This window comes from Miniopterus schreibersii, assembly GCF_964146895.1.
Source record: "Miniopterus schreibersii genome assembly, chromosome: 22".
Classification (NCBI taxonomy): Eukaryota; Metazoa; Chordata; class Mammalia; order Chiroptera; family Miniopteridae; genus Miniopterus; species Miniopterus schreibersii.
The window spans coordinates 4,138,916-4,165,243 of record NC_138124.1 but is presented as its reverse complement, the minus strand read 5'-3'; the positions used below and the strand labels follow the sequence as shown (position 1 = coordinate 4,165,243).

The following is a 26,328-nucleotide window of genomic DNA, read 5'->3' as shown; positions in this document are numbered from 1 at the left end:
ACCACGGCTTTCCCTCTTCTCGCATGTCTTGCTTGGATGCATGACTTAGCTCATTAAGACTAAGAGGTGATGGGTCCCCGGCCTCCTGATGCCACCTGAGCCAAAGACGCCTACCTGGTGGGTGTTGATGGACTGCAGTCCAGTAACCATCCAGTCCACATCAGGCAGGGGTGATCCAGAGCCATTGCAAGTGATGACAGCATTGTCACCCTCTCGTACAGTCAAGTTGACGTGGCTCACACTGATCTCAGGAAGGTCTGGGAGGGGGGACAGGGCAGGAGAAAAGAGAGTTAAACACTGACTACCAAAACCTGGTCCATGACGCCAACGGTGGCACTTCTTGTTTCGCACAATAGTGACTCCAACATCACCCGCTTGAGCTCTCAGAGGGCCCCCAAGTCCCGGAAGCATCACACCACCGCCCCAGTAGACATTGGACTGGGAATTTAAGCCACACTGGGCGCGGTGAGCACCTGCTCAGGAACACAGCTCCAAGAAGTCAAATGACAACTTTCACCCTGGGGAGCTGGTTTTCAAAAATTACCTCTGCTTCAGACTGCCATGGGGAGTCTGCTGCAAGTTCAGATTTCAGGGACCATCCCCAGACATCCTGAGGTCACGGTCTGTGCTTGGTCCCAGGAACCTGCTTTTCTAAAAGCACCTTAGATACTCCTGACACAGAAGGTCCAGAGACCACTCTGCGAGACACGCTGCTTCAGGTCTGGTTGGCAAGTGCTCCCAGACAGGAGGTACTCGGGTCTCATAAGGGACACACTCAACCCCCTTCTGCATCCCTGAATCCAGCCTCCATGGTGCCTCAGGAAGGGACAGGAAGGACCCAGGAGGGGAGAGGTGAGCCGGATCTGCACCCAGGGCAGAGTTCGAGGCAGAGAAGGTGGTGGGCAAGGAAGGGCCTGGCTTTCCAGGCTGATGTGAGCGTTGCCACCTCCGGAACCTGAGGGACACCTGCCCGGAGCCCCCAGGGCCGCGGCCCACTCACCACACTGGCTGATGTTCATGCGGAAGAGGGGGAGCTGAGAGCCCTCGGCACTGATGCAGTAGAGGTTCTGGCTGTTCAGCTTGGCCTCCCCCTGCTCCTGCCACAGCTGCATCCAGCGGATATCACAGCTGCAGTTAAAGAAGTTCTGCTCCAGCCTCCTGTGGGCAAGAAGACGGGGAGAGGGCTCCTGAACAGAGGCAGCCCGGCTCCCGCCCAGAGCTGTGAGGGGCCCCACCTGCTCTGCAGGGACTAAGGGAAAGGGGGTTCAGCATGGTCTCAAAAAATAAAAATAAAAAGTACTTAATAACTCTATGGGTTTGTTTAGTTTTTAAACTAATAAACTCACCCGAAAAAAAGAAATCCATTCCACTTAACTCACTTGGCAAAGAGACCCTTTTAAATGTCAGCTTGGGATGTTCCCCTTCTCAAAACCCTCTGCTTTCAAAGTCAAAGTCAAAGGACTGCAGCATTGGTACGACTCTCCACCCCTCTGCGCTCATCTCCTACCCCCCCCCTCCTCTCCCTCAGCCACACTGGCCTTGCTGTCTGTCAAGTTCACTAGCATGACCATCCTGCCCCTGCCTCAGGGCCTTTGCACTTGTTGTCCCTTCTGCCTGCAGAGTTCTTACCCATAACGTATCTGTAAGGTTGGCTCTCTCACTTCATTAAGGAATCACATGCCCTTCTCCGACCACATCTCTAGGAAAGCCATGCCAACCCCTGTCCTAGCACTGCCCATTCTCCTGCCAGACTATTTTCTTCCAGCCACTGCCTAGGATTTGCTTGTTTGTTTATTATCTATCTCCCCCCACCACCACCACCAAAAAAAATAATAAACTTGTGGAGGTCAGAGTTCCCTATGTGCTTCATTGCTTTATCCCCGGTACCTACACCTGCGTGTCCAGAGGCCGGGGTGGGGGTTGGGAGGTAGGTGAGACATTGGGCATGTCTAAGACAGGCCAGGGCGGGCCCACTAACAGCATTTTTGTTTCCTTCCACCCCGTTCCTCTAGGATCCGATCCAACAGAGGGATGCGCCACGAGACCAAGTCCTCTCCGTCACTCCAGAGCCTTCTGGGAACCGCAACAGCACCCTGGGTTATCCCCCCATCCTCTGTACCTCCCTCTCAGAGAGCAAGGCACACACACAGCAGAAAGCATCTGAGTCTCAAAACAGTGGCCCCCCACTAAGTAATCTGCCATCGCTGTCACCTCTCCATGAGAGGGCTCAGAGAGGTAGGCCAGCAGCAGAGGAGGGCAGGCCCATCAGACCGGGGCTCCAGCAGAGAAGCCCTCAGCCAGGGCTGCAGGGACAGACTCCAGGGCCCTCAAGTAAGGTTGTCCCCTCCATCAATAATGCAGGGGCCCCATGAATAATGCAGCAACAGCTGCTTCACAGCAGAGTTTGCCACACCCAGCCCTGGACCCAAGATGGCCTGGGGCCTAATTGCAGGGCCCTGGGGGCTTCCAACAGATTAACTCAGCCCCATGGGGCATGTGCACCAGGCACTCTGCTGCCCAGCCACAGCTGAAACTAGGTATTTAGAAAGCAGGATCCTCAGCCAGTCACCGCTCTGGTTTTCTACTCCCCCCACAGCACGGATGCAACTAGGGGGAGTCCCAGGGCCAGGCTGTGGAAAGTGAGGAAGGGACTCGGGTCTGCTGTCACAGAGGAGAGCGCCCAAAGGGCCAAGTGCCCAGCAGAGGCCTCCTGGCGATCACAGTCTGATGGCAGAACAAGTGCCCAGAAGATCTGAGGTGAGACAGCTGGGTCACTGTGGGCAAAGAGAGTGGACTGAACAGTACTCCACCCCCAGGGGTATGTCCCAAGGCCTCATCTCCGGTACCCGGGAATGTAACCTTATTTAGAAACAGGGTCTTCACAGGCATGATCACATTAAGGACCTTGGGATGAGGTCATTCTGGATATAGGGTGGGCCCTAACTCCAATGACTGGTATCTTTATAAGAGAAAGTAGGGAGAGATGGAAGACAAGGAGACAGGAAAGACAGACAGCCCTGAGAAGACAGACGCAGGTGCTCCACCAACCCTGGAAGCCCAGGAGCCGAGAGGCTGGAAACGGCAGGGAAAGACGATTCTCCCGGGAGCCCTGAAGGGGGTGTGGCCCTGCAGGCTCCTGAATTGGGGCTCCGGCCTCTGGAGCAGCAAGCGAATCGCTTTCTGTCGACCTAAGCCACCTGACTGTGGTAATAAGTGAAGGCAGCCCCAGGAAACCAATACAGCAGACAACTTAAGTCTCCAAGGCTCTGTTTTCACTTCTGTAAAATGGGGGTAATTATGCGCGACCTTCCTTCTTTGCGAGGTTATCATGAGGATTAGTGATATGTGTTAACGTGCTTTGTGAATTACAAGGGACTATGAAGAGGCCAGAGGTTATTGTCATTATTATTATTATTATTACATAGTTATTAACGTGAGTGTTCAGTGACCTCTCGGAGATCCGTGGGGAGTGGTCACGGACAGGACTGTGAGAGGAAAGTGCCAGGATCAGCTCAAACCCATTCCCGGTACTGAGTTCACATTTCACCAGGTCGATTGAATCTGCAAATTATGCCAGCAATAATGATCACTTTGCTTTAAGAAAATGAAATATCCCAATCTATTTTAATCGTGTCTGCTCTGTGCGTGCAGGTTATAAAGAGAACGGTCCTTAGGGTATTTCCAGAGGGTTTCTGTGCTGAGTTTATATCCTCGGGTGCCTCTTGTCTTTGCCTAGATTATACCACGGGACACAGAATCCAAGCTTCTCTTCTTTCTAATTCATTATCTCTAAGATAATCTCTGAGTCTTGGTCTGATTTCTGGACAGGCAGTTCTAGTCTTCCTCAGAAAAAACACCATCTTGCCATGACCAGAAACGTCTGAGAGCACAGAACAACGCCAACTCACATTTCCTCAGAACCGTGCCCCTGGAAGAGGGCTCCTAAGATGCTTCTGGTTCTCTCAGCAAGAGAAACACAACTTGGGCCAGGTGCTCAGCCAGCACCACTGCCTCCATCTCACAAAAGGAGCTGAGAAAGGAATGCAGGAGGTTGCTGGCACAGGGCAAGGGCTCAGACATGCTCACATGTTTGGGCTTTTCCCCCCTCTGACACCACTCAGGGGATCATCCATCCTTAGAGTGGCTTCTGGAAGGTGGCACCAGGCACGAGGGCTGTGTGGCTGTTATACGAGGAAAGAGGTCTTTGGAAATGGCAGGCCTGGGTGGTAACAATCACAGCACCCACTCCCAAAGCTCCCGTTCATGAGCCACATGGTGGCGGACCAGCTGTTTGACTTGGCCGAGCCTCAAGCCCCTCATTTGTAAAACTGGTTATAAGGAGACTGTTCCAAGGAGGAGACAGGCCCCCGTATATATTCGGTGCTCAATACATGCCTCTTCTTTCTCCTGCTCTGCCAGTGGAAGAGTTGTGGGTGCCCATGGGGCATCCCAACAACATCAGTCCTCATGTCAAGGCCCTTCTATAGGGGAGGGCAGATTGGGGCAGGCAGAGGTCTGCAGGGATGACATAAAACATGCTAAGAAATGGTTGAGTGACCAAGTTTGTCCTCTGTTCCTGCAGAAGTCACTCCAGCCTCAGCCTCACCCTCCTGGCGGCCACGGGGCACAGAGCCATCTCCCTCTGGCCTCTCCTCCGGGGCCCAAACCCTTTCCTCCTGGAAACAGCCGCCCCGTCCCCACACCCCAGCCCACAGGCCCCGCTGGGCAGTCCCTGGCAGTCCGGACGGCTCGTGGCAGATGGCGCCATGTGGACTAATCAGGAAGTCGGACAAGAAAACACTGCCCCCTCTTCTATCGGCCAGAGCCGAGATTGTTTGGATTTTAATCACAGCCCCAGCGAAGAGCCAGCACGTAGCCCCTCGAGCCAAAAGATGAATTTTCTACTCTCACCATTCAATTCTTCCTCAAAAAATAGACCCCTACCAGGGCGATGGCTCCTCGGAGGGGGCTTCTTTATCTCACAATAGAATTTTTTTCTTACTTAACAATGTGACAGAAATGAAATACTCCGTGGACATGGTGGTTCACACACAGACTCGCACTGGAGAGAACGTCTTCATTCCCCCATAAGTCACATCCGGCTCAATGGTGTATCGATCCTGGGCAAAGATGAATGCAGAATCCCATGATCCTCTGGGAGGGACCTGGCATTCGCTTTAAATATATATCCTCGGAACCACTGTTTCTAAAACTCCACGAAAGAGGTCGTCAGGATGGCACGCCATCAATTTTGTATCCGATGATTTTCCAAAATGTTTTCTCAATAATTTACCCAGCTGCAGACCCTGGACGTATCCAGGAGAGGACATTTGTCCCTGGCCTCCCACAGGTGTGGGGGGCAGGCGTTTTGGTGAAACTTGATGCAAGACTCCCCAAAAAAGAGAGGCCCCAGTTAGATCCCTTATGTCAGGGCTCCCGATCAGTCCTAGGGCAACGTAGGGGAAAACTGTAATCTGAAAAAGTTGGGAGATAGAGGGAAAGGGGACTGGAGGGAGGTGGGAGAGGGTACAGGGGGATAAATGGTGCTGGAAGGGGACCTGACTTGGGGTGGTGAACACACAATACAATGTACAGATAATGTGTTATAGAACTGTACCCCTGAAACCTATAAATCTTATTAACCAATGTCACCCCAATAAATTCAATTTTAAAAAGTTGGGAGATAGCTGAGCATAGTGGTCAAGACCTTGAGTCCAGAGACTAACAATTAACGGGGGACCTTAAACAAGACACTTAACCTTGCTAAATACCTCAGTGTCCCGAATGTGGAATGAGAGCAATAATTCCTACCTGGAGAACTGTTACAAGGATTGAAGTAAGTAACGTGCAACATTCGACAGGCTGCCTGGCGCAGTGCCTGGCACAGAGTAAGATCTCAGAACTAGCGTTAGTGCGACCACGCTGTCTTGCTGATTTGCCTCTGAGGTGTTTCTACCTACAAAGATGGGAGTGAACATAGCCCATCACATGTAACCATCTGACGATTAGATGTCTGTGACACAGTCTAGCTTTTCAGTGCTTTATAAACAACTGAGTATATATTTACCTTTTTCCAAGCTCAGGTAAGAGTTCTGACTGGCGCACACCTGGGTCGCAGCCACATGCCACTAAAGAACCCTGTTCCTTAGGCCTGTGGTGCCATACAGAGGAGCAGTCTGGCAGGAGGGCAAAGTCCTGAGGAAGGACAGCAGCCCCCAGCAGCAGCGTCCCAAACTCTCCCACACTGTCAACGAGAGCACCTGCGCAATGCCTGTCCCTGGAAGGGTCTTAAGCACCACGGGGGCACTCATGTCTGTGAGGATGAGCAGGGCAGACAAGGCCATCGTAGGGGTGACGATTGTTGGGACACTAGATGTAAACATCCCCCTCCCTGACCACTGGGTCAGAAAAGGAAAAATCAAGACTCGTTCAGGAACTCAGATCTGACAGCTGGAAGGACACACGTTAAAAGGCCAACAGTGTGGGCAGGGTCCAAGGCCACTGCCCCTCAGCAAAGACAAGATGGCAATCTGCATTCTGGGAACTTGCCTCTAAGTCACTAAACCAAAGGGAACACATGAGCTGTGTCTCTGGAACCCTGACTCCCTAAGTTCATCCACGCCTCAGCTCCTTTTCAATTTCTTCCCTGATTTATTCCCTCAACATAACGTGTTATCCTGCATGCTCAGAGACGACTCGATGACTCACACACCAACACGAGTTATTCTGTTCAGCAGTGGTCACGAATTTCCACCCATCCCTCCAACATGTGGGGGTAGGGGTGCACTGCTTGGCCTAGAAACACAGCAAGGCTAAGCAGGCCACAGGCGGATCAAATAAATACACAGCCATAGCCCCTCCTGGATGCCCATGCTCATGCTAGACAGGCCGACAGAGACTGTGAAAGGCAGAAAAACAAACAAACTGAAGTCAGAGTCCAGGCTCTGCCAGTCCCTAGAAGTTCGATCCTGGCTGTGTCTGGGGCTTAGACCCCTCACCTGAAAGCACACAGGTTCACTGTATAAGGGAGGCATCATGATACCTCCCTCCCATGATGCTTATGATGGAAAACCTAAGGTCATGTAAACGAAAGCACACCTGATACACTACAAGGTCAGATAGTATCGATGTTACTTATCATAAGTTGATAAATACCCTTTACTATTAAAAAATATCAATGTCATTAGTACTAATTACCTAGAGATGACAAAACTGAGTCATGCTCAGAGGTGAGATTCCTGTCTTCTGAACTGTATTATGCCCAGAAAGAGAATCAGAAATCAAGTGACAGGGAGGCTCACTCTTACTGAACATAGTACACCCTGTGTCACGAACCCAAGCAGCCCCTTCAGGTTATGCACAGGCCCAGGTGGCTCTGCTGCTCGACACTCTCCCACCCAACCTCCACCACTGCTCCTCTGGCTGGACAGTCTCCAAAGCTGAACTTACAATTCCCGAAGACTCAGCGTCTGGAAGAGCTGCCATGAGAGTGTGGTGAGCCGGTTACTCGACAGGTTTCTGTAAGAGCGACAGAAAAAGGGTGAATTAAAGGACAAATCTGGCACAGGTGATCCTCTTAGAGTAGGCGTGGTCGCTGCGTGGGAGCCTGGCTTTATTCTTCCTCCTCTTCTTTGCTCCATCCTGTGGTCCATCTGGTTGCTACTGGCCGAGGCCACAGGCCAGGCTTGGAGAGGATTCTGAAGCCTTTCAAAGGGCCAAGTCTTACAAATCAAAAAAAAATGTTTTAATGTAGATTTTAAAAAATGATTTGAGAGAGAGAAACATCAATTGGTTGCCTCCCACACGTGCCCCAACTGGGACTGGGGATCGAGTCTGTAACCAAGGTACATGCCCTTGGCTGGAATTGAACCCAGGACCCTTCAGTCCACAGGCTGACGCTCTAACCACTGAGCAAAACTGGCTAGAGCCATGTACACATCTTGATGAGTTCGCAGATGAGTATACATCCATGAAACCATCACCATAAACGATGCCATAAACTGAGCTGTCACCTCTAATTAGAAATTTCCTCCCTTTTCTCTTTTATCTTGTGATAGGAACATTTAACAAAAGACGTGCCCTCTTAATAAACTGTACGGTATATGATAAAGCACCGATAACCATTTACTACGCTGTTCTACAGCTCAGCAGGACTCCTCGTCTTCCGTGACTGAAACTACCTGCCCTTTCGCCAACAAGCATCCTGAACATCCCACAAGCTGAGGGAACTACACAGCACCTACCTTCCCTCCAGCCACTGCCTCCCCCAGCAGAGATGCCCCTCAGTGATACAGACACCCGCCTTTTGTCCCACACTCCTTTTCTCTCCCTAATGGCTATTTAATTATCCTTATTAGGATGCACAAGGGAAGGGAGTGGCCATTTGGCTTCCAAATAAAAGGAGAAACACACCCACTGCTATTATTTTGCCAGGCTGGACACACAACTCTTGATGTGATCACAGCTTTTAAAGGCAGGATTCTACTTCGGTAGACATCTGATTTGGTAGACACACACGCACACACACACACTCTGTATTTGTGTCTGTTAGACATGCCGGTGGTAAACGCAGACGGAGACCCTTGCTTACACACATGCCCGTCTGCACATATGCTTAGAGGTGCCTCTATATTTAGAGGGTTTCTACACAAATACTTGCATAGAGACAAATATAGGCTTCCCTGAGGAATGAGGGGATGGACAACTGATAAAGGCCCTCTGGGACTCACATTCAAGTTACAGATGAGAAACCGAGAGAACTGCAGACAAAGCGGAGCCAGTAACTGAGGCAGGAGCAGGAGCGGGAGCTGGAGGCAGGCTCAGAGCAGCGCCCTCCATGCAGGTCACTGGGAAGCTAGACGGGAACAGGGAGGAGCTGTGTGCCAAGGAGGAGCTGCATGCCAGGGAGGAGCGCTCTAGGAAGTGGAAGTAGCGTGTGCAAAGGCCTGAGAGGGGCCGGGGGGCAGAAAGGAGGCCAAGAAGAGGGGTCTGGGAGAAGCATGAGAGGGGGACATGCCACCCCCACCTCCTGGCCATGGTAGGGAGCTTGGGTTCTATTTTAAGAAGGGAAGGCAACGGATGGTTTTCTGTACGGAAGGGGGGAATCTGATCGATGTTCTAAGAAGAAGACAACACTGGGCCAAGCAGATCATTTAGGAGGCTTCGATGTTCCAGGCAAGGAGAGGGAGTAGAGGTAACAAGCGGATGGATTCAAGGTGTTGGAGGTGGAGCCGCCAGAACTTGCGGCTGGATTGGATCTGCTAGAGGAAGGAGAGAGGCCTAAGCAACCAGGTGAGTGGCGACATGATTCAGTGAGATGAGCAAAGCTGCAGAAGGTGACACTTGGGGGTGTGGTGGGGATCGAGAGCCTCCCCCTTGCAAATGCTGTTTGAGAGGCCTGCTTGATAACCACAGAGAGAAATCCATTACCCTGTGGGATGCGCAGCTGGAGTTCATGGGAGACGCTGAGGCTGGGTGGGCTCAGAGTGTCGCAGCGCATCACAGGAACAGATACTCAAACACAAGAGCAGCCCAAGGGCCAGGGCTTCCCCTTCTCACTCGAGGCAGCCCCCATGCCGAGGGTGCAGGGGATGCTGGAGAAGGGAAGGGGACCCTTGGGTCAAGGGTGACAAGTTCAGTATTGCTCTTTGAGCCTCCACTGCCATTAGCATTTATGACGTCTCTATACATGTGAGGGATTCACCCGGCAGAAGTCATTTGTTTTGTTTAGCTTTTCTCGGTTTGCTGTCTACCCACAGCAGGGTCTATGGCACCGCAAGTAAGACGAGGCCCAGCACCCCGAGCTGTCCACCCCACTCCAGCGCGCCCTGAACCAAAGCCCCGGTTGTAGAGCTGAGCAGCAGCTGCCTATGAGAGTCAGCACCAGAACCGGGTCGGTGAGCCCTGGGAACAAAAGCCAGAAGGAGGGGGCGAGGCTCTAGTGGTTCAGGTGAGGCGGGAGGGCCCTGGGGTTGAGGCGGGAGCAGGCGGCCAGCAATGTCCCCTCACAAAGGTCATGTTTTGTTACATTAGGCAGAAATGTCACAAGAAAATTGGATTCTGAAAGAAAGAAATAAAATAACAGGCATTCCGGGCAAATAAAGAATAAGAAATAGTATTATCTTACAAGGTAGAGAAGGGAGGGGACACCAGGGGTGGGCTGTTGCTCTCCCAGGGGTGTCCTGGCTTCAGATCCTCCCGCTCCTGGCCAGACGGAGAAGCCACTGCAGCACGGTGGGCTTGGTCCACGAGGGCCTGCTCTCCTGCTCCCCAGCTTCCCGCAGGCACAGATCGCCCCTCCTCTTGGAGGAAAAGGCTCCCCGACTCCTCCTCCAGGCCAGGACTTTTCCTTTCCCACACAGTCCCACCCTCTGTAGTCAACAGCTGCCAGTCACCACGGGCTCACTAAGCACCGGGCACTGTGCTAAGCGCTTTGGCATCTATGACCTCATTTAGCATTTACAGCAACACACAGGTAGGTATTGCTACCATCTCCATGCCGCAGATGAGACGGGGGCTCGGAGGTTGCTGTCCAAAGCAGAACAGCTCTGAGTGGCCTCAATGCAAAGACTAGCAACAGGCGACAAGCAACATCCCCAGGAACATTGCGACCGACACACAGACATGTGAACTCCCAGACACACATACACAACCCAGTGCGCCTGCCCAAGACAGTGGCACCGCTGCACAGCGCATGAGAAGGGCAGTGCTCACAGCCCGCTCAGCCACACACAGCACCCTGCCAGAGACACACGACAGAAGCATCCAGCCCCAGGCGCGCGCACACACACACACACACACACACACACACACACAGCACGCCTCTGGCCCTCCTGCCCCCATGTAAATGCTTATGGCGCACACAAATGGGGAAGCTGAGGCATGGGCTCCAACAGACTTACCACCCACTTGGAACTCACTGCCCCTGACTTTCCTTCTAGCTGCTGCCTCACCTGTTTTCACCGGTCACCAGGTATTGATGGGCTGGTTACTCTGCTCATTTAAGAACCATCCCGCCTCTGGGCCACAGCAGCCCTTTCCCGGAGCCTCCTCCCTAACAGATCCATTATCGCCTGTCTCTGACTTTTGCTTGGGTCAATGAGCAGTTTCCAAGCCAACTGACCACTGAAATTAACTGGGTGAGCAAGATGTTAGGAGATGATGCATCCCCAAATCACGCTGCATGACACTGCCCCACATCCCTCATCTGAGACGACCAAACAAAGCCATTAGTTCTGTCCTGCACTGCTGGCTCTCACAGCTGACTCCAGGGCAGAGTAACAAACGATGACCACTCAGAGGCTGGGTGCTCTGGAAACAGGGAGCCATACACAAAAGGCCAAACTCAGATCCTGAGGAGGAGAGGGCCAAGGAGGGGCCTCCTGCATTAACCTGGAGGTGAACTGGGACAGCCCCCCACCACCAAAATCCTCAGCATGGCAGGCAAGCAGTCCCATGACTTTCCTACAGGGGGGCTCACAACTGCAGCAGGGTGGGCCCTGCAACTTGGAAAGATGTCACCTCTGCCCCAGGATCCCTGTTGTTCAACAAGAGGGTCACTTGAGATGGACCCTGTTGCCAAGGAGGCCAACCTGATGAATTATTCTGTTGCCCAAAGCACCCCATGTCCTTTGGGGCTGAGAGCTGAGAGGAGAACACTAAGCCCCATCCACAAAGTGACCCAAACCTGGATCCTTCCAAAAGCAGAGGGCTGTGTGGGTCTTCTGGGCTAACAGTGGGGCAGACGACCGGAGGTGCCTCCTTGTCTACTGGCAGAGGCAGGCCCATGGGCTGTTAGGCCTTAGGATACGAGTGTGTAAGGTACTGTTGGTGGCAGATGCCCGCTGTCCCTGTGCCCCACCCTTCCCTACTCAGCCTGGCATCCCCACCTGTCTACATCTACACCTGAGACCCGGTTATCTCTGCTCTGCTCCCACTTCCATTCCTGGAGCCTCACTCCACCTCTGCATCTCCTCAGTCCCTCCTGCTGTGGTTTTACCTTCTGTTGTTGACAACTGAATTATGTCCTTCCCCCCAAAAAATCCATGTGCTGAAGTCCTAATCCACAGAACTTCAGAACATAACTGTATTTGAAGATAAAGCCTTTAAAGTGGTAATTATGGTACAATGAGGTCACGGGGGTTGGCCCTAATCCAACACTACTATTGTCCTAATAAGGAGAGATTCGGACACAGACACACCCAGAGGGAGACCCTGTGAAGACACAAGACACGGGGAGGAGACGGCAACCTGCAAGCCAAGGAGAGAGGCCACAGGAGAAACCAACCCTGTCCACATTTTGACCTTGGACTTGCAGCCTCCACAACTGAGAGGGAAAAGTTTATGTTGTTGAAGCCCCATAATCTGTACTGTGTTATAGCAGCTCACGCAAACTAAAGCTGTTCTCAGCCCCACAGTTGCCCTGAGGCCCTGATAGCCAAGTTGGCTGCCCCACTGTGATCCCTGAATACCTCTGCGTCATGAGTCTCGGTCAATCCCTCTGTCTCTGCCCAGTCACTCTAGCTTCCAGTGCCATTAAGCACCATCTGCTCTCTCCTCCTATAAAAGACTGTTGAAAGAGAAACTAGAACCAGAGGTCTGTTCAGCTTGCCTCCCAAAGGTGAATACCACGGTCCCTGACTTCTAGAGCATTCTCTCTGCTGCTCACAAAAGGCGCTATTCCAAGCAGAGTGCAGCTCAGAGCACCAAGCACAGCTGGCCAGAAAACAGCAAAGGTCCGCCCCGTCTGCTCAGAGTGCCCAGGGGCTGTGGCTTGCTGGCTGCAGTCACATGATATAAATCTATTTCCTTCATTCATGAAGGCAGCCTTTGAAAGGTGCAATTCCTCTTTCCTTAAGATCCATCAGCCCCCCAGCTATCTATCCTCTTCTAATTCTTCCCACAGAGAAGTAGCTCCTTGGTCTTCTTGGAGACGGCCAGCCCCCATCCCAGCCTCACCACGCTGGGATTCTTCTCAGATTGCTGAAGAATCTGGGAGAAAGTTTGAGAAAGAAGAATTCACTGGTGCAGCACCAACCCCACAGAGGGTTTGCTGAGAAGGGACAAACCATGGGAGGAAGAAGAGGCTGACAGGATGCTGCCCATGTCTCCACGTGTTGGATACCTTACACCTCATCAGTCTTGACCTTGTGACCTCGTGCACAGTCAGCCCCACACCAGAGCTGGCTGCAGCCCCACCATGAGGAGTGGTAAAGGCGGCCTCTGTCCACTCCTGAGGTTAAACAGGTGAGAAGGAAGGGAGCACCATGCAATTGCGTCACCAAGGCCCACTGCCAGACACAGAGAAGGCCCTGCGAGCCAGCGCCTTAAAATCCGGTGTCCGCAATGTGCTTCGTGAAAGCCAAGAAATATTTTCCTATATCACCGACATACTTGCTTTTCCCTCAATTAAACTGCTCTAAAAGGGGGTGGGGGGTTCAAGCCATTTGAGCCATTTTTATTCAGTGAGATTACACTGGGTGGCTTATTTAATGAACTTTAATGAAGCCAAATGCTTTCTGTAATCACATCTCCAGTGGCGTGACTGGTGTCCTGGCCTTCAGTCAGGAGACTGGAGACAGCTTTTCTCCAAGGCCCTGTGCTGGGCTGAACCAGGGTTTCCCAGAGTAAGTTCTTGGGAATCCGAGGTCTGCAGAATGTTAATGGGTATTAAAAGAGGGGGGAAAATCATGTCGCTTGAGAAATGTTGTACTAAACAAAATTAAGCAGGCCTGCTCTGCACAACTTCTCAGAGCCTTTGCTGAAGGAACGATCTGGCCTACAGAGCTTCTCACACTTACTGGACCACAGAGGCTTCTCCACGAAGAGTCTAGCAAAAATATCACCCCACACAGTGTGAGAAGAAATAGATGTTTGGTCTTTGTCCATGGTTCCTGGCTCACAGCTCCCCAACCCCTTGGAGCTTCCTGAGTGATAAAAGCAGTTGGGGTACCTTTTATTATAATATTTGGTCTCTTGTCCTCAGTTCCTGAAATCACTTCAGAGAATGAGGTGACTTGTGGAAATCCCCAAAGGATGGGATTGGTTGCCAGGAAAACAGTGGGAAGAGGGTTGGAACTTTTAGTCCCACCCCCTGAGTTCCAGGAAGGAGAGGGGCTAGAGGTTAAATCAGTCACCAATGGCCAATGATTTAATCAATAATGCCTATGTTGGCAAGCTTCCATAAAATCCCAGAAGGAGGGGGTCTGGAGAGCTTCCAGGGTGGGGAAGCTAAGGCTTCCAGGTGTCCCTGTGCCGGGCCCGAAGCTCCACGGGGATAAAAGCTTTGTTCTGGGCCTCACCCACCATATCTCGTGATCTGGCTACTGACTGCTATTCTTTAGCATCCTTTATAATAAACCAATAACCTGGTGAGTGAAACAGTTCCTGAGTCCTATTAGCTGCTGCAGCAAATGAATCAAACCCGAGGAGGGGATCGTGGGAACCTCTGATTCAGAGCCAACCGTCAGAAGCACAGGTAACAACCTGGGCCTGCGAGGGGCATCTGAAGTGGGGGCATCGTGTGGAACTGAGCCTTAGTCTATGAAATCTGGTGCTGTCTCTGGGTGGGCAGTGTTAGAATCGAGTTTAATTGGAGGACATCCATCTGCTTGGTGATGTGGGGGGAAACCCACAGATTTCAATGGGGTGCACAATCATTCAGGTCTAGACCAGCGGTCTGCAAGCTATGGCCAGCAGTCTGGTTTTATAAACAGTTTTATAGGAACACAGCTACGTGCGTTCATTTACAGGAGGCCTATGTCCATGCTCTAGGTGGAATAATAGCCCTCCAAAGGCGTCCACATCCTAGTCCCCGGGACCTGGGACTATGTCAATTTCTATGGCTAATGGGACTTTGCAGATGTGATTAAAAGATGGGGAGATTATCCTTCATTATCCCGTGGCCTCAATGTAATCACAAGGGTCCTTAAAAGTAGAAGCGGGAGGCAGACAGAGACTCAAAAAGAGAGATGTGACTGTGGAAGAAAGGACAGAGAAGTGCAATGTGCTGGCCTTGAAGATGGAAGAGGGGCCACAAGCTAAGGAATGAGGGCAGCCTCTAGGATCTGGGAAAGGCAAGGAAACTAATGCTCCCTGAGAGCCTCCGAGGGAATGTAGCCCTGCCAACACCTGGATTGTAGCCCAATGAGACCCGTGTCACACGTCTAATCTACAGAGATGTAAAACTATACATTTGTGCTTTTAAGCCACACAGTTCACTGTAATTTGTTACAACAGCAATAGAAAACTAATACAGGTCACTTCTGCATTAGAGAGGCAGAGATGAGTTGTTGCGACAGAGACCAAATGGCCCACAAAGCTGTAATATGTGGCCCTTTACAGAAAAAAGATGTGCCAATCCCTGGTCTTGCCAGGAGAAATATGAAGCGAGCCACATATGCTACTCAAAACTGTCTAGTAGTCGCATTTTAAAAAGTGGGATAAAAGAGGTGAAATTAGTTGAATTCATATATTTTACTTCAGCCAGTATATCCAAAATATCATCCATTTGACATGTGATCAATATAAAGACACTAAGGAGATATTTCATGCTCTCTCTTTTTGGGGACTGTGGCTCTGGAGTCCATGTGTACTTTACACTCACAGAGCTCAGTTTGGACTGGCCGCATTTCAAGTGCTCAGCAGCCACGGTGGACAAGGCACCACAGTGGAGAGAGCGGCACTAGACCATCTGCAAAAGCCGGGCGCTCACTGAGGTCGTCATGGAGAGGAGCAGTCAGCAGATGGGGAAGTGGAACGGCAAGTTCCCCAACGTAAAGACAGGTGTCCTTCCCAGATGCCAATCTGTCCCAGAACCCAGCAGCCCTGTGGCTTATTGGATGGAAGGGAGTCCCTCCAGTTGTCCCCAAGTATCTCTCAGGCTGGAGAAGCTCAGGGAGGAAAGGAAGAGAGGGACAGGTCTTGCCACGTGCTGAGGGGTGGAGAAGGACCGTGACTGGACACGTGGGAGACCAGACTTGGACACGGATTGCTAGACAATTCCAGAACCCATATGTCAAGTGCAGACTCCACCTGGAAGCTCAGGTCTTTCTGTGTGATGACCGCCTCCTGTTCCCCGAGTCTCCCACCCACCCCCTCCCCTGTTCTTCATCTCCCTCCCCATAACTGAGTGTGTCGGTGCTGGCTGCCCCCGCCGAGCTTCCCGGCACCTGTCCTCTGAGCCACTGCGCCCGGTGCTCCCTGCACCCTTCCTTCACACTCCTGCTCCGCACCCACAGGCACAGCTGCCTCCCCCTCCGAAACCGTTCCCTCCTTTCTCTTCTGCATTATGCCCAGGCACCGACGCCAGCCCACAACTCAGACTGCGGGCTTTGAGTGACAGCTGTGTGTGTTGGCCTCCCCCAGCAGACTGCTTTTCTTGAAGGCAAAGCAGCATTTCTTTTCAGCCTGATAGCCTTTCTAGTACCTGAAATACAGTAAGTGCTCAGCAAAGGCGCAGCAAACTCAAGGAATTCCCACAGAACCAGCATTCCATGGGTCTGGGGGCCCACGGCTGACCTCCTCTGTGTTCTGTGACCCTGGGTAAGTTACTTGACCAGCCTGTGCCTTGGTTTCCTCTCATGTAAATTGGGGATAGTAGTAGGGCATGTTCCTTGGAGTTGTGGTGAGTATTAAATGGGGTATGGCAGATTGGGTACAGAAAGCAGTTGGCACAATGCCTGGCCCTTGCACAATCTGTCATTTTCCATGCCTGGCGTCTCTCCCCTTATCTACCCATCTCCAGTCACCACAAGTCCAAGCCCATTAGAGCAAATACCAGAGGCCTAGGCAATGCCCCCTGAATTCAAGCATCAACAAAATCTCAACTCAACGAAGTAGCCTGGAAACCCATGTTAAGGAGGCAACAGGCAGCATCTGCTCCCCTGGGGATGGGGTGGTGTCTGCACCCCTGCCCCTGCCTGCCCGCCCCTCCCAGGCTGGGCTGGAGCCGCAGGTCCCACAGGCCCAGGGGAGAGGCACCCCTACCCTGAGGCCAGGGTCAGAGGTCTGGTTGAATATCGCCCTGTATCCAGTATTTACTGTGCACAAGGCCCTGAAAGGCCTAGAGTCAGTTTTGTTCCTTAGGCGTCTGCTTTATACCACACCTCCAATGTCACTGAGGCTGTTCTGAGGGATTTTGCCCTTGGGAGTTTCTTTGCAGACAAATTAACCGAAAGCTAATCGCAGCCCCTGGTGGGCACGGCCTGGCCGACACTAGGCATTCCCAGCAGTGGCCCACGCAGGGCGGAGTCGGCCAGGCCCAGGAGAGGCTCCGGCACATGAACCGTGACAGCGTGGAGGAGCCAGGACATCACACTCGTTTTTACTCAAGAGCTGTTATGACAACAGAAAAACAAAGGCCCAGAGCATCTGTGGGAAAATCAAGAAACTGTGCAATTACTGGCTACAAGCAAAGCAGGAGCTACTGGGAGGGGAGGGAGCCAGGGGCAGGCCCGGCTGCTGGTGAGGACGCTGCCAGAGTAGTGGGGGGGTTGGGGACCCCGGAGCCCGGGGGAGGCTGGTGGGAGTGGGGGAGGCAGGGTACAGTGCCCCGTGCTATCCAAGAGGCAGGAAGAATATTCCTGCCGATTACCTTCTAGGCAGAGCAGGCACCTGTCCTCCTTCTGAGCCACTCCCAGGATCCAGGGGGAAATCTGTGGCTCTCTTAAAAACAACAAAATTGTGAGTGGAAAGCTGCTCTGGGCCCGCCTTTAAAGAAATCGAATTAGGCCTCCAACCCTTCCTGCAGGATGAGCAGTTGGAGGGAACACAGGCCAAGCGTGGGTCTGGGGAGGGCGCTTGGGGAGAGTCCTCTACCTCGGGGTGTCAGGACCACCTGAGTTGGTGGGGCTGGCCTAGAACCTGCATCGCTGAGCAGCTCCGGGGGGCTGGGATGGTCTGGGAGCCACCCTTCCAGGCCCCCTGACCTGGTGATGTTTTATTTTCCCAGTATGTTTACATTGGTTCCTATCAAATGCCTCTGACTCAAAAGGCTGGACAGTCACACATCTACGAGAGACAGTCACGCGTTCAGATATGAAGAGAGACTGTCGGGAGCCGGGGAGCTCCTGCAAGGGCTCCTGGGAGCAAATGCCATTATTAATAAGCAGCAAGGAGACTTAGCAATCCCCAACCCCCGCCTGCAGCTCGGTGGAGGACCGCCACCTGGGAGGCGCCACTGGCAGTCCGGAGCAGGGCTGCCACAGCACTGGAAACGGACTGAAATGAGCAGGCGGACCCTGCTGCCCAACGTGCCCCCTGGATTTGAAGGTCTGCTTGCTCCCTGCCTCTTCAGCAGGATTTCTGAGTGCAGGGCCTGGGCTCACCCCCGGAGCCGGTTTTATGAGACTCATGGGGGACAGGTTCCACCAGGAAGGAGGCCTTCCTGAACTCCATGTCTGGTGAGCCTGAAGAATGAAGAGTGGATAGAAACAGAGAAAGTGAGAGGGGACAAGGGAGATCCAGCTGCTGGAGGGGACATGGACCAGCAGAAAGGGAACAGAGACAGGCTGGGGGCGGGGGGCTATGACCAGAGCCTCCATGCAAATGAGTGTGACCCAGGCTGGGGCTGGGGAGTCTGGGGAGCAGCAGAGTCACCTGGGGGACGGCTCAGGGGGTGGTGGGCATGGACAGGGCAGATAGGCACACAGCAACAGCGGGTCAGAGCCACACTCGAGAAGCAATGGTGGTGCCTGGTCTGCCAGGGAGGCCCACATTCCTGCCCAAGGAGGGGGTCTCCTGGAAGTCAGAGGATGAGCCAAGAAGCAGAGAGCTGAGTCCAGAGCCTGAGGCATCTTCCTCGGAGTGGAGAGCATAGTATCATCGGCCAGGATGGAAGGTTAACTGAGGCCACTCTTAGGTGGGGCCAGGGCAGAGCAGAGGTGACTCTGCTGGCAGCTGCCTGAGGGCCTCAAGTGCCTCTGAGCCAGAGAAGCCCAGGCCTCCCTTGTCCCTCCCTGACCCAGACCAGAGCCTGTGGATTCACAGAGCCATGGCTGGGCTGTCTGCCTCCCTCCTGACAAAACCCAGAGGACAGGTGCCTGCCACCGGTGCCTGGAGCTTTCTCATCTGCTAGGGAAGACCAGGGGACTCTGGCATGGAGAACATGTGAGGAACTAGGGAACAGATTGGTTTTTAAGACGGAGTACAGGGGCACTGACACTGCAGGGAGGGGGTGGGCACAGTCAGGCGGAATCATGGAGAACCACGTCCCCATCCCCCATGGTGCAGGGCAGGCAGGGCTTTCAGCCTGTGCTCCCCACACCCCCAGCAGCAGCATCACTGGGGACTTGTCAGAAATGCAATTCTCAGGCCCCACCCAGACCTGCTGAGCCACAGAAACCAGGGGTAGGCCCACATCCTGCACTGCATGGAGCCGCCCAGGGATGCTGAAGCCCGCTGAGAGCCACTGGCTACCGGTAAAGAGCAGGCTCACAGCCAGACGCCGGGCAGACCCTCAGCTCCTGCCCCCCCAGTTGTGCAGCCCTCCCTCTCCCTGAGAAAGGGCCTGGACCTCTCTGGGCTCTGTTTCTCCATCCTGACCACAGTATCAGCCTCATGAAGCAGCTCTAAGGATTAAAATGAATGGGCGCGTGTGGAGTGGCCAACCTGCAGAGAGCGGTTAGCACGCCGTGCGCAGTGTGTGGCTGCCGTGGTCGCGGGAGTCCTGGAGGTGGCAGTACTGGGAGCACCTGCCACACAGAGCTGCTCTGGGCCAGCTCTCCTTAAAGGCCTCAATTAAATGCTACGACCACCCATGAGGGATGTGTTACCACCACCGTTGTCAGCACCTCCGATTTATGGAGGGGAGATCATGGACAGGGGTGGGTCAGTTGCCCTGGGTCATCAGCTGCTGCTGGGAGAGCCAGGAGTTGAACCCCCACAGTCTGGCTGCAGAGTCTTTACACCTGCTAGAAGCAGCAGGAGGGACTGTGTTACTAGGGCTCCATGTCCTGTGCTCACGATGACCCCCAGCTGTCACCACCCCCAGGACAGGATCCTACTATTCTTAAGCAGAACTTGGAAAACTTCTCCCACCCCCATCTGGGAGGACCTGAAATCCTGGCCTCTGAAAGGGAAGCCCGGGTGAAATTTCCCACTGTGTCCCCTGGTCCACCAGGGACCACGTGTGGAAGCCATAAAGGATGCATAAAGGATGGTGCTCCATCCACTAGGAGCCCATGGGGAAAGGCAGGAGAGCCTTCAGCAGGGATGGCCTATGGGCTCCCTCTCCCGCTGCAGACCAGACGCCAGGCAGGGAGGGGTCTGGTAGAGTCACACACACGACAAAACACCCTGGTTGGAGCATCCTGGAGCCTGTCCAAACAGGGCAGGAGATCTGAGCCGGGACAAACGGGCTGAGCTGCCATGAGTCCAGCAGAGGTTGGCATTTTAGTGTGGCTGCATCGTGCCGGGGGCTGGGCACGTTCAGGGCGGCTCTGCCCTGGAACTGCCGAGGAATCCCTGCTGCAGGGATTTAGAGACCGTGAGCACAACTCAAGTTTGATGAAAGAACGGGGTCCAGCTTCCTGTCAAACACCGGTGATGAGCCGGCAGTGCCTGGCCTGAGATTCTAAACGGGAGCCCATCTCCCGGGAGAACCCAGGGCGCCCCGGATGCTCCCGGGCGCCAGCACCACAGCCAACAAGGCACTGGGCTTCCTGGAGGCTCTGCCCTCTCCTGGCCACTTTCTAGCTCTGTAATTCTTGGACAGTTCACTTCACTATGCTGAGCCTCACCGTTCTCTCCTTAGAAATGGGCACATTTATGTGATGGTGAGAACTGAATAAAATAGCATAGGGCGCCCCACACAGTGCCTGTCATTGTGTAGGCGCCCAGGGGAGATGGGCGACAAACACTAGTGAGACTCACAAGGAAAAAAGCTGATGAGGTAACACCTCCAAAGCAACTGTGAACCAAGCAGGGGGTCTGCCAGGGGAGGGAGAGATGGAGGGCGAGGCCCCGGCTCCAGTTCCTATGTACTTGGGAGCAAACAGGCACGTGGAGGGAACCATCACCGCCAGAGCTACAAAACAAGAAAACACACCACACAACATGCTCGGCAGACACTGCTAAACGGTTTCCAATTAATTAACTGATTACATGATAGAACAGAAGGGGATTCGAAAGAGCGCTGTTGACCTTTAAGGATAATTAATATCATCAGGATACCAAACTCATCCAAGGAAAATAGTGAGGAACATTTTAATATTATATTTAAAAGCTCTGGATTGGGGAGGCAGATGGGTTTTATCTAAGCAACACCCCAGCTCCCTCCTCCTGCTCCAGCTTCCTGTGTACCCCCCACCCCCACCCAGCCTCCTCCTGAGACGTGCAGGTGGACCAGGTTGATGTCTGGACCTCCCACCTCTGCACACAAGGGCAGGTGCTGCCCTGGCCCAGTCCTGGGGTCCCTGTTTGTCAGGCAACAACAGAGAAAGAAGGGCAGGGTGGAAGGTGCCCGATGCTGAAAAGGGACACCAGCCTTGCCTTCTCAGTACACATACAGGTGTGCGAGCCTCCCTCCCTACCCAGTGCACTGCCAGGGCCAGCACCTGGGAAGGACCCCGCTCCATGTCCCGGGCAGATGCCTGTCCTCCAGGCTCCCTTTTTCCATCACACCCTTGGGGGATATATGATATTATATCTGATGGCAAACAGTCCACACAGTCTGTGGAATCGAGGGCCCATCTGCCTTGGCCACAGTTTCACTCCCAGCCCCCAGCCACGTGGTGCTGTCGAGCTGATGAGGAATGAGCTCTCGCCGTGGGCAGCCTTCCTCCCAGGATCCCAGGCAAATTCCTGACCATCCTCTGACTCCCTCCAGGAAGCCTTCCTGACCCTCACCTCCACGTTGCTGGTCTCCCCACTCACATGCTCCAGAGCGCTTTGTCCACCCCTTTAGTTCAGCACCTGTCACACTGTCAAAAAATCTGTCTGTCAACATGCTGGCTTCCTCTTAGGCAGCGGGCACCCTAAGAGTCAAACCACAGCCTTTCTCTTGTCTCTTTGTGTCCCTGATGCAAGCAAAATGCTTGGTACATAGCAGGTGCTCAGTAACTATTTGTTGAATGAGCCCAAGAACAAACAGAAGTAATCTGATTAAAGGGGACAAAACCCACAAAAACTTCATTCTTCTCTAGAGAGCTCCAAGGATGCAAGACAGGTTCATTCATTCACCCAGTACTGGTGACAGGTGGCCTGGTTTGGCAAACCACACCCTGGTTCGCCCAAACAGCCCCAGTTCGCATCTGTTACCCTGGAATCCCAGCTGTCTGTTCCCTTTCACTCTCAATAGCATCCCTGTTTGGACAATAATTTTATTGAATTCCTACTATGTGCCATGCACCCTTCAGGGTGCTGGTTTACAGTACATAACCAAAGAGATAAGCAAATTCTCTAAACAAAATGAGTTTTCGTATCACCCCAGCTTGACTATACTGAAAGGCAATCTCTACCCCTTCATCACTCATCACATACTGGTTGGTGCCCAGTCCACACCAGGCGATGCTGGGCATGGGGTAAATAAGTCACATTCCTTCACTGAAATCAGCTCATTCCCTCTGTTTCTGGGAGGACCTGGGGGAGAAGACCTGCCTGAAAGGTTTGCCTGTGGCTCAGAATTGGAATGTTCCCCATGGTCTCAAAGCCGTGCTGGCCCCACAGGGTGGTGGGATGCAGTGGGTGTGCCCACGCCCCTATGTGCATAGTGTCAGCCGGCCCAGACCACGGGCCTGGCTCTGGAATATCCTGTTATTTCTAACCCTTAGAAAGGGCAGATCACAGGGTATTTGCAAGAAGGTCCAGCTACAGATACAAGAGACACTAAAGAACCATCCCCAGGACCATGGCTCTGAAGAGATCCAGCCCCACTCCTGATCCTGCTTTATCCCCAGGCCCCCACCTGCCCTCATACAGACCTCTCCCATCGTAGCTTAGTCTAAACTGCTGCAGAGCTCAGGTCCCACAGCTTTCCTATTCCCAAAGCTTCCCCTGGAGTCCTCCAGGCACCACTCTCCCCTCAGCTCCAGGAGCACTGGCCTCCTTTCTCACCTGCCTGGACTGCCAGTGAGAGCATGTCCTTCCGAGCTCCGGCCACGGGAAGGGGCCAGCTGCCCAGCCACTCGCCCCCCCTCCCAGCTCCATCTCGCTTCCAGTGTCAGCTGAAAACATCTCTTTTCTCCTTTTAATTGCACTTCTCTGCTTCCCTCTCTGTTCCTGGCCTCATGACTCAGGGCTTTCATTTATTCACCAAACAATGTCATTACACCACCGCTTCCTGTAATTTATGCTGTGCATGGCCTTTTGGCCGCTGTTGTCCAATTCCACAAAATGTTTGGAAAAAAGCAGGGTTCATTCCTATTTCCCATGGCCTCTCTCCCGCAGAGACCTGGCAGAGTCCACTGAGCTGATGCAGGGAAGAGATGAGCTAAGAATCGTAGCTCATGGTAAATTTATGGGGCCCAGGGCTGAGCACCACCCCACTTGGTTCCACACAGATTCTCAAGTAGCCATTTCTTCACCTTTTCCAGGCTGCGTGAGGGCTGATATAAACTGGGTGTGAGAGGCCATTTGTCTATAGAGACAAGACACTTGGAATGGAGACTTAGAGAAAGGAGAGGGAAAGAGCACAAGGGTGCTGGGGCCTGGCAAAGGCTGGTACTCGGGGGGCGACGGTGCCCACTAGGACCTGTGCCCCGGGTCTCTGCTCACAGTCCTCCTCACGGAGTGGAAGGCACAGTTTGCACTTGGATCACACCCACTGTTCAATGAAAGCAGGAAAATTTCACCGAACTGTTTGAATTTCACACACCTGGCATTGAACAGGGTGCCAGACTCAACCAATTCTTTCTTATACCCGCACAACTAGGGCTGACCTCCACTTAATTTAACACCCTGAGCTTTGACTACAAGTGCAAACAATTAATTAACTTGCTAACCATTTCCGCCTGCTATGGGGCTTTTTCCAGAATCATTAACAATAATCATGTAAAGAAAATTGGAATACAGAAATAACTTTCTGAGAAATATAAGTAACAGGAAACATTTACTGAGTGCTTGTTAGCAACTAATCACTATACGCTTTAGAAATATTAGGCCATTGAATTTCCTCCAAAACCTTTTATGGTTCATGTTATTGTTATGATATGTTCTAATTTTACAGATAAAGAATCTATGGCTTAGAGGTCAGGAAACTAGTTCAAGGTCACGAAGCTGGTAATGTTAAAATAGGGCCTGAATCACGGTGTCTGATTCCAGAATCCACATCCTCAGCTCACAACTACATGTGCACCTGTGTGCGTGGACAGACACACACACACACACACACACACACACAGGCCAGAGGTGTCCTGAGCTCCAGCTGGGGACTCTGTTTCATACATGCAGGTGAGAGCCTTCGAGAATGAAGGAGGCTCACCATCATGAAGAGCAAACCCAGCAGCATGTAACTCGGCCAGCTCTGTGGTGCTCCTCCCGCAGTTCATCCCCCTCTGACTAGTCCTGTGAGAAAGCGTGTGACATCCACCTGCTCTGGGCCCTAGACAAGCAGGAGCAGAACAGGCTTGGTAAAGTGATGGGCATAGCGGCCCCCGGACCGCAGACCCTGGTGGCCACTCAGTTCCCTTCCCAACCCCGTGGCCCTAGACAATTCCCCATTCGGGACAACCGAAGTCATATACCACAGCTCTCATTCCCTGGGCACCGGGCCTGGGCGGGGAGGGGCTGGAGGAGCAGGCCACTGTCCACCACAGCTTCTCGGCTCTTCTAGCATGCCACCTGACGCTTAAGGACACAGGTCAGCGGCCAGCCAAGGCAATGACAGTACAGAAAAGATAAGGGGCAGGTGAGAGCCTGGGAGCCTCTCTCTGGGGAGCTGTTCGCGCCTCAAGGGGCCCAGGCGCTCCCTGAGCTCTGGCCATGGTGCTGAATCCCCAGGGAGAGGGACATGGAGGCTGAGAGGGTAAGAAAAAATAGCAGTAGTTCGATGCCCGTTTCCCTGCCGAGAAGAAACAATTTTTCAATATTCCTTCAGGAAAGTGGAGCTGCTGACCACCCTCAGAGAAGTGAACTTCCCTCTGCACCGTGATGCAACAGAAAGGACATGAATTCTGGAGCAGACATTGATAGATATGAATCATATCTTTAGCTGTGTGACCTGGGGAAAGGTACACAACCTCTCTGAGCCCCAGAGCCTTCGTTTGTAAAACAGGAAGAATCTCTCTTATTCCAGCAGGATTGCTGTTGGAAGAGCATCTAGCAGAGAAAATGACACAATAAATATTTCTTCTCTCTCTTTCTCTGGCTTTGTTTACTGCTTGCTTCTAAGTGTGTGCGCGCACACCCCCCCCACCCACACACACACTCACACATACACAGACAGTCCCTGAGCTCTCCCTCTTCCTATGCAATACTGCATGTCTTCCTCCAAGAACAAACGTAAGACCCATGTCCTTGCTCAATCCTTCCCTCGCATCCCTGAAATACAAGACTCTCCCCGCCTGGTACAATTCAGCACCAACCAGCATATGTTAACATTCTGGTATCACTGGCCTGAGAAGGTGAATTTTATCTCCCACCTGACTGGACATTCCAGCTCCACCTGGACCATCCTGCGCTAGCATCTCCTTTCCTCCCCATCCCCAATCACAGTGCTGGACACAGAGGGACATGTCCAAGGCACCTGGTACCTGCATGTAGCAAGGACCATCGCAGCACTACCGATACGCTCCCCTAACAGAGACTCTGAGCCTGACAATATCTGAATGCTTTCGAACTACACTAGAGAGAGGTTTCAGGTTGTAGGAGCAGCCTGGGGGGTAGGGGAGCTGGAAGCAGGGTTCTAACCTGGTTCCTGTGCTGCCTGCTGAGAGGCCACAGGGCAAGACGATGGCGGGGAGTCATCTTATCACCCGATTCCAGGTCTGATGGGAACCTGTGGTCCCTCAAACACACCACACTTTCTCCTTCCCGACCAGGCCTCTGGACACACAGCACATGGCTCCCTCTACCCAGAACAGTCCTCACCCAATACCCACCCTGCTCCCCACCAAGGCCATCTCGGCTGCGACTCCTCCCGCCCCCTCAGGTTTCAGGGTGTCTGTCACCTCCCCAGGGCCCTTCCCTGCTGCAATCCCCCTTTCCCGAAAGATGAACACCTGCCTTTGCTCCCTGCTCCCTGGGGGCCCTCCGTCCCTGTCACACTGTAGAGCAACGGCCTCTGCCCTCCAATCCAGAACGGTCACAGTGGTGACAGGGTGGTCGAGGCCCCTCAGGACCAAGGCCAGAAGCCCCAAGAGGCAAGGGGGCTAACCCCGGAATGAAAGAGAT

The 26,328-nt window shown here is 53.0% G+C and overlaps 1 protein-coding gene across 11 annotated transcripts in view; it reads right to left on the bottom strand.

Annotated features, from left to right (window-relative positions):
* The window catches only part of NTRK3 (neurotrophic receptor tyrosine kinase 3), a 326,297-nt gene that overhangs the window by 179,241 nt on the left and 120,728 nt on the right, over positions 1 to 26,328 (bottom strand). For all 11 annotated transcript variants that reach the window (XM_081124363.1, XM_081124365.1, XM_081124360.1 and 8 more), the window contains 3 exons: positions 7,450 to 7,518; positions 1,001 to 1,158; positions 115 to 257 (listed from right to left, as the gene is read on the bottom strand). In XM_081124363.1, coding sequence (XP_080980489.1) covers positions 115 to 257; positions 1,001 to 1,158; positions 7,450 to 7,518 — 370 coding nt within the window. The remainder of the gene's footprint in view (positions 1 to 114; positions 258 to 1,000; positions 1,159 to 7,449; positions 7,519 to 26,328) is intronic.